The 8,979-nt window shown below is 38.0% G+C and overlaps 1 protein-coding gene across 1 annotated transcript in view; it reads left to right on the top strand.

The window, feature by feature from the left end:
* UPF2 (UPF2 regulator of nonsense mediated mRNA decay) overlaps positions 1-8,979 on the top strand; it is a 99,108-nt gene that overhangs the window by 5,394 nt on the left and 84,735 nt on the right. The window contains exon 3 of the mRNA XM_007452589.1: positions 2,420-3,199. Coding sequence (XP_007452651.1) covers positions 2,420-3,199 — 780 coding nt within the window. The remainder of the gene's footprint in view (positions 1-2,419; positions 3,200-8,979) is intronic.

The raw sequence follows: 8,979 nt of genomic DNA, 5'->3' as shown, positions 1-8,979 counted from the left end.
CAGGAATGCAAAGATTGGAATGTTTTGGAAAAACAGTGATTATTTGAAATAAAACTTCCAGGGTGCAGTTTCCTGAGAGTTGGGAGTATCTTAATTTACTTGTTCTGTTAGTTTTACTGACGAGCGGCATGCTTACAGTGCTTTCATTCTTTAATAAGTATTTTTTGAGGTGTGGGGCAATCTGGGCTGTTTTTGTTTTTTAAAAAAGCTTTTTTTCATGGTACCTTATGCCATCTTTCTAAGTTGAAAATCTTTAGTTTGTTTTTTCTTTTTGGCCGCGCCATGCGGCTTGCAGGATCTTAGTTCTCTGACCAGGGATCCAGCCCGGCCCCTGGCAGTGAAAGTGCCAAGCCCTAACCACTGGGATGCCAGGGAATTCCCGAAAATCTTTAGTTCTAAATGGCTGCTATTTGTTGAGTTCTTATTATATGCCAGGCACTACGATTGTATCAGTACATGTCTTCAAGGCAGTCTAATGAAGTGAGCTCTGTGATCCTCGTTTTACAGATTAATAAAATGAAGCTTCAAGAGGTTAAATGACTTGCCTAAGGTCACGGTAAGTAGTAGAACAGCTGCGATTTGAACCTATGCTGGGCTGACTTTAAAACTTTTGTCCTTAAGTACAATTCCATAATGCCTCCCATTCTTATCTTTATCTAAATCTATTTTTAACCATGTAAATCTGTGCAAGTGATATAATGAACTGGTGAAAAATGAGGTAGTCCTCATGGGAAGACTACCAGGATGTGGCAGAAATGACAGTTGTTGAATAGTGCATGAGCTCATCCCTTCATATATATAATTTAAAAGCTGTTTGCAAACATGAATTTTCATGAATCTCTAGAACAGCTCAGCTACCTACTTTCTTACCAAAGCTCTTTTGTACCTCTGTTTTTAATGAGGAACTGGAGCCTTGGGTCTGAAAAGCAGTAGTAGTAACCTGTTTTGGAATATTCAGAACCATGATTCTTGAGAGTTTCTTGCTTATTTTCTATTTTAGTTTTAAAAAAACAATTCACAAGGATATTTAATTTCACTGTAAGTTTTGTTCTCTCACCCCTACTATACAAAGAGCTTAAAAAAACAACAGCAACCAAAACCCCAACTTCTTACTGGGAAAAATTCAAGGATGCAAAAAGCAGAATGAAATGATCTACCACCCCTCCCCATCTATGCAGCATCAACAATTTGCATTCTTTTCCTTTGGAGTATTTTAAAGCATCACATTATTTCACCTGTAAATTTATAAATATAAATAAATACCTTAAGAGTGTGTGTGTGTGTGTGTATGTATGTGTGTATGTGTATGTGTATATGTATATATATTCATTATATATCAAAGTGTTTCTAATAAAGATGGTAATGGAGTTCTTGAGTGCATGCATGTAATGAGTTATGCTTTCTTAACGTGTACTCTCACTGCTAATCTTGTGTTTCTGTGTGGCTGGGAGGCTTCCAAGAGATATTCACTTGTCCCTGTTCCCAGTGGTAGATGCAACTCTTTGTTAACATATTGTGGCTGTTAGTGGAAAAGTCATAGAATTATAGGGTAGCTCAGGGATGGTTATCTCAGAAAGATGAAAATCTATTTTATTAGAAATTTATATTTTAAAACTACATATTTTGGTATCTCAGAAACCTCAAAGTCAGCTTGTCTCCACTCTCCCACTCCTGCCCAAGTTATTTTACTGCTTCTACAGTTTAAACATGTCCCATCTTTTTAGTGGAAACATAGGTAGATTTGTTTTTAATTATTCTTTTCAGGATACACTGAGTCTGTTAACCTTTTATTAAAGTGCTTTTATCCTATAGTTCTTCTGGTTCCTATACAAGCTTTCTTAATTACACTTGAATTTTAAGACCTAAACCTAGCAAGTACTTTTATTAATAAAGGTTTGTTTAATGTTGAAGTATGGAGAAATGGTACTTAACATCTCAAAACATTTTAATGCGTTCTTTTATAATGTTTATTCTTTAATTAAAATATTCTTTGTGGACATTTTTTGTTTTTCTGTTTTCCCAATGCTTTTGTTTGTTTTAGGTTTCTCAAACGTATTACTTTGTTTTTTCATATTAAGCATCATGTGTTTTATCCATTTATTTATTTTTTTCAGCTTTATTGAGTTAGAGTTGACAAATAAAAGTGTTTTATCCATTTAGCTTGCCAGTTGGCAGAATGATTTTTAATCTAGTTATTCAGAATCCTCCGCTCTCCCACTTTTGGTGTTATCAGTAGAATGGGTTCTCATTATCTTAAGTCATTAATCAGATGTCTTTAGTAGTGAAAGGGCCTCTTGCATCTTTTGTCCCTCTTGGATTCTGTTGCTTTTCATTGACTTTCACTCTTACAGGATTCATCAGTGATGCTTCAAAATATACAGGGTATTTTACTTACGTGTTTGTTTGTTTTTTTATATAGAGAGAAAGAGGAATCCCTTCAGCTTCATCAGGAGGCTTGGGAACGACATCAGTTAAGGAAGGAACTTCGTAGCAGAAACCAAAATGCTCCAGACAACCGACCAGAGGAAAATTTCTTTAGCCGACTAGACTCAAGTTTGAAGAAAAATACCGCTTTTGTCAAGAAACTAAAAACTATTACAGAACAACAGAGAGACTCCTTGTCCCATGATTTTAATGGCCTAAATTTAAGCAAGTACATTGCAGAGGCTGTAGCTTCTATTGTGGAAGCAAAGCTAAAAATATCTGATGTGAATTGTGCTGTGCACTTATGCTCTCTCTTTCACCAGCGTTACGCCGACTTTGCCCCATCACTTCTTCAGGTTTGGAAAAAACATTTTGAAGCAAGGAGAGAAGAGAAAACACCTAACATTACCAAGTTAAGAACTGATTTGCGTTTCATTGCAGAATTGACAATAGTTGGGATTTTCACTGACAAGGAAGGTCTTTCCGTAATCTATGAACAGCTAAAAAATATTATTAATGCTGATCGGGAATCCCATACCCACGTTTCTGTGGTGATTAGTTTTTGTCGACATTGTGGAGATGATATTGCTGGACTTGTACCAAGGAAAGTAAAGAGTGCTGCAGAGAAGTTTAATTTGAGTTTTCCTCCTAGTGAGATAATTAGTCCAGAGAAACAGCAACCTTTCCAGAATCTTTTAAAAGAATACTTTACGTCTTTGACCAAACACCTGAAAAGGGACCACAGGGAGCTACAGAATACTGAGAGACAAAACAGGTGATTTTCAAATGTTTCTCAGAAATGAGAATTTATTTTGGAGCTCATACTTAAAAAATTTTTAAGTCTTCATGCCACTGAAAGAACTTTTGGAAAAGGGCTCATTGCAGGTGATTTCTTAACATTCCAGGAAAATTTCACAGTGTAACAATCTAAGTACTCATGTTTAAATGTGAGTCTTCGATAGATTTTGTTTCTGATTTTGAAAGAAATCCGGCAAGTATGTGGTGATTTTTACTTTGTGGATCTGTTTTCTTCCTGTGATTTAAAAAACTCCTTAATGTTGAGGGATAAGTTTTCTTTTTCTGTCACTTTAACTTATCTGCTATTTTTCTGTGTGTTTCGCTGTTCCCTCTCTATAACAGGTTTGCTTTCATTGTTTTGTATTTTAGTTTATTGATGTCACTGTTGATAGTCACTTTTTAAGAGAACGAGTCATTCATTATCAGTGATATTTTAGATTAGAAATTTGGAAAATAGTGTACCAAAGTAGCTGTGAAAAAATTCTTCAAGTGCAACTATGCATTTATGGGAGTCTTTCTCCTGGGGACATCCATTCAAAATTCTAAAGGAATGTGTGTGCCTGATTTAGGCCATCTTTGACAGTTACAAGATACTGTAGACTACTGTGTAGCATCTGCACCTAGAAGGCATCAACAAGCTAGAAGTAGATGCAGTTGGTGGGTATTAGGTCAACATTATGGAGGGTTGGATTTGGAGGAGGGCTGAAGGGGTACAGAAAGGAGGCAACAGCAGGAGCCTTTGGTTGGATACTCTGCAACTATTTAAAGTGCATGTCGGGGGGAGAACACTTATTCCTATAAGCCTGTAGTTGGAGAGGACTGACTGGTTTAAGTAGTTACCACTAGAAGGTGATTGACTCAACCAGAAAAGACTGCAATAGTGTATGCCAGTAGTTCAGTTAGGTCAGGGGTAAGATAGGTGCAGAGACAATATGGATAAATCCTTGGTGGCTGAAGATCACTAAGAGGTGAGAATTTAAGATGGCAGTGGTGCTCCTTAATGTTTCTGAAAAAAAGCATCCTCGTTTTTTTGCTTTTGAATAGCAAGGGCTGGTTTTTTTAAAAAAATAATTAATTAATTAATTAATTAATTTATGGCTTGTTGGGTCTTCGTTGCTGCTCACGGGCTTTCTCTAATTGCGGCGAGCAGGGGCTACTCTCTGTTGCGGTGCGCGGGCGTCTCATTGTGGTGGCTTCTCTTTTTTTTTTTCGTGGTACGCGGGCCTCTCACTGTTGTGGCCTCCCCTGTTGCAGAGCACAGGCTCCGGATGTGCAGGCTCAGCGGCCATGGCTCACGGGCCCAGCCGCTCCGCGGCATGTGGTATCTTCCCGGACCGGGGCCCGAACCCGTGTCCCCTGCATCAGCAGGCGGACTCTCAACCACTGCACCACCAGGGAACCCCCGTTTCTTTTTTAAAATTTATTTATTTTATTTTTGGCTGCGGCTTTTTCTAGTTGCGGCGAGTGGGGGCTACTCTTTGTTGCAGTGCGCGGTCTTCTCATTGCCATGGCTTCTCTTGTTGTGGAGCACAGGCTCAAGGCACGTGGGCTTCAGTAGTTGTGGCACATGGTGTCAGTAGTTGTGGCACGCGGGCTCTAGAGTGCAGGTTCAGTAGTTGTGTAGCATGGTCTTAGTTGCACCGCGGCATATGGGATCTTCCTGGACCCAGGATCGAACCTTTGTCCCCTGCATTGGCAGACAGATTTTAACCACTGCGCCACCAGGGAAGTCCCAAAGTTTTTTTTTGTTTGTTTGTTTTTCTTTCTTTTTTTCCCCAAGTTTTCTACTCTTTTTCCATTTCCTGTGTGTCCTACCTAATACATCACAGCTGATTTTGAAAGTATGTTTTGATTACTTTTTATTGGCTACTTTAAGGGTTTTGTGTGTGTGTTTTTGATTGGCCTCACAGAAGCTTATAGGGTAGAGAGTCTGTAATGATTTAATCTGGTCATCCTTCCAATGCAGAATGGAATCCATTTTATAGATTATCTGACATAAATTATCCTTCTGAAAACTTCTCGAGCTTAGTGCTCTGAGCCATTCCACTGTTGGACATACCTATTTGCTAGGAATTCAAGCTGATGTTTAACGCCCCATGTAATGGTTCCCTTTGATTTACTTCTTTTTTCTGATACAGATGGAATAAAGCTACTCAAAGTGGGGGCCCATGAACTGTTTACCTGTTCTCAATGAATTAAGCTGAGAAACTGAGACTAATCATTTAGACATTTTGATAGCAATTCTCCATTGCCATGATATTGTCACTGTGTTTTATAGCTGTGCTGTGATTGGAAAGAAAATTATTCCTTTATGGCAGATAGTTTGAGAAGCACTGGCATGTGACGTGTCTCTTCTTTTACACCGGGATGTCTCAAATATTTGCAGACTGCCAAGATGTTTCCCTTTTATCTTCTCCAGGCTAAATACCTCTGGTCCCCTCAGTATGCTACATGATTTCCAGACACTTCACTATCCTTAGGACGTTTGTTTTGGATGCCTTCTTATCTGCTTATGACCTACAGTTCCATTAGTTTTTATAGCTGCCTTGTCAGTCTTGACTTTTTGTTACACCTAAAGACTAATTTCTCAGAGGAACTGCTGCCCAGCCAGTTCTTCACCTTCAACTAGTGAAATAATTTTTTTATACCTAATACAGACTTAACTCTTTGAAACTTTATTTAGATACTTTTGGCATATTATGTTAGCCTAATGATAATCGATGATGTGTGTGTGTGTGTGTGTGTGTGTGTGTGTGTGTGTGTGTGTGTGTGTGTGTGTGTGTGTGTGTGTGTTTGCTGCACTGCGCGGCTTGTGGGATCTTAGTTCCCTGACAAGGAATTGAACCCAGGCCACGGCAGTGAAAGCACTGAGTTCTAACCACTGGATTGCCAGGGAAGTCCCAATGATGTGTATATTATTAATTGTACTTATGCATTGGTCACATTTAGATTAGATAAGGAGACTTTTTTTTGTTGTTATTAAAGTCACGCAAGAAAATTTTGAACAGGATCTTGTGTTGAGAGCACAGCTTTATGGCCTTTTCCTAGAAACTTACTCATTTTAATACAGAACTATTAACTATGGTTGGTTATTAGAGGAGGTTATTTACTAAGTGTAAATTGACCTTAGCATGGTAGCAGTTATTTTATCACAGGGACTGTCCAATTAGATGCAGTAATTTGGGGGAATGTGAGAATCTTAATCACAATGTAGAAAATAATTGGCATATAGCTTAATAAGTCACTCATGCCTTAGGATAGCTTCAACTTGAGCAGCCTCTGTAGTGAGAATTTAAATGCCTGACTGAGCAAAGAAGACATGAGGAATTGGTTAGTGCATAGTCCCTACTTGGCCTAATGTTAGTCTCCTTACTTCTAAGAGGGTATGTTACAGTTAAAATGACCAGTTTCCAGAAGCTTCTCCCTCCCAATCATTGTCCAGTAGGTGTTTTGAAGTTTTTCTGTATCATAGGAATAAATCATAGGCAATCGTTTTTTCCCAGTAAGGTTTCTCTTAGGCATGATAATGCTAGAAATCTAAGTGCCAAGCTAGTGAGTATTTAATGCTCGTACATCGTTGATATACTTTAAGCCTTTATTCAATATCTCAATGATGGTTTTAAAAAAGTGACTATATTTTCAGTCTATGGATTATAAATGCTCTTGGTCATTTTAATTAACTTGGGAGATGGCACTGTGCTTAGGGGTTGTGAAGTGTTAGTCTGTACTCATTAAAGTCTTTACTTAAAAATTGATTTAACAAATTTAAAAAAATAGAGTAATAAAATCTCTGGTGTTTTCTTAAAAACACTGTAATGAATGAATGAAGACGGTGACTGAATAAGACCTGTCGAATCTCAGCTGTTATCTCAGCTGATAGATTTTATATAGCTACTTCTGTTTCTAGCCCCCTGAGGGATTTACAGTTGTCAGCTAGCAATACAATTGACCCTAGCGTAGGGTGAATTCTAATAAATTTGAATTTATAAGCTTTTCATACTTTAAGTACAAATCTTGTTTTTAAAATGCATTTGGTTAAGTGATTGATCTGGGGAATTAAAGTTAATATTTACACATTTAAAAGATCATTTAGTAATATTTGCCAATTTAGAATTAATAGCTTTACTTCTTGCTAAGTTTTTTTTTTTTTTTTTTTTTTTTTTTATTGATTTCCTTGAAATAGCATATATTTAATCCTTTCTCAAAAATTTTTTCTTGGTGAAGTTGCTTTGTTGGTTTAATTTGCCTACCAGGGACTCGGCACTGTAAGGACTCATACAACTCAAACTAGTTAGGCACAGAGTGGTCTAGCAAAGGTGGAACTTAAAGACTTGGATCCAAATCCCAGCTCCCAGTAACATTGTACTACCTGTGTGACCCTAGGCTAGTTCCTTCTCTCTTAGCATCAATCATTTTGTCTGTGGCTAAAACGTGGCTGTGTGGGGATAAGAACAAGTAAACAGAAACGCAGTCCCCTAAATCTGTCCCATCAATTTGCTAACTAAATAATAGTATAGAGCTCTTTGCAATTAACCCGTCACTTGAATGTAAATAGTGCCTCAGCAAAGCACTATTGATTTCCTTAAGTAAATGAAACGGGCACCCTTACACAGTTTATTTACTTTCAAAATTTGCTTAGCATGTTCAGATGACAGAGAATGTTTCAAAAACTCCACAGGTTTCAATTTATCAGAACTTAAGTTAATGAGTTTTTGGTATCCTAACATGTGGAGAGAAGGAATGAACGAAGAGAAGGAAATTATGTATAATGACCATTAAAGATAACAGAACACCATACTGTCAGTGGATTTTAAGCATTTGGGAAGTAAACAAAATATTTGTTGCAGGAGTATGCTTGACACCTGATGTGAAACCCACTTCCATGAGAAGGTGAAGGCATTCAATACCTGCTCAATTACCTCGTGCCTACGTTAGGTGACTGAAATTTTAAAGAAAAAAGAGATGGTACCACTTAACACACCTGAATACACCTCATCCCTGCAGGAGTCATTCATTCAGCAAACATTTCACTGAGTCTACTCAACACCAACCCATTGTGTTAGATAATTAGGATGAAATTACCAACAAGATTCATATATGGCCCTCGTCACATGGAACATACATGTTTGGAAGGGGGAAGAAAGGTGCTCTTGAGGACACTTATTTGCCAGTAACTGTGCCAGGCACTGCTTTAGTACATTACAATGAATGGATTTGTTATGAATTTCACTGACAGTACTGAATTAGAAGTTATGCAATTCCCATCTCTCCTTTTCTTGCAGTTACCATCAAAAGTTGTTAACTGGGAGGGATAAATTAAAGGTTGGGATTAATATACACACACTATACTATATCTATCTATCTATAATAGATAACCAACAAAGACCTGCTGTATAGCACAGGGAACTATACTCAATATTTTGTAATAACCTATAAAAGGAAAAGAATCTGAAAAAGAATAATACACACACATATATATATGAAACTGAATCACAGTGCTGTACACCTGAAACTAACATAACATTGTAAATCAACTATACTTCAACTTTTTAAAAAAGTTGTTAACTGGCTTCCCTGGTGGCGCAGTGGTTGAGAGTCAGCCTGCTGATGCAGAGGACATGGGTTCGTTCCCCGGTCCGGGAAGATCCCACGTGCCACGGAGCTGCTGGGCCCGTGAGCCACGGCTGCTGAGCCTGTGTGTCCGGAGCCTGTGCTCTGCAACAGGAGAGGCCACAACAGTGAGAGGCCCGCATACCG

Source organism: Lipotes vexillifer, unplaced genomic scaffold (genome assembly GCF_000442215.2).
Source record: "Lipotes vexillifer unplaced genomic scaffold, Lipotes_vexillifer_v1.1 scaffold628, whole genome shotgun sequence".
NCBI lineage: Eukaryota > Metazoa > Chordata > Mammalia > Artiodactyla > Lipotidae > Lipotes > Lipotes vexillifer.
This window is presented reverse-complemented; position numbering and strand designations above follow the sequence as displayed.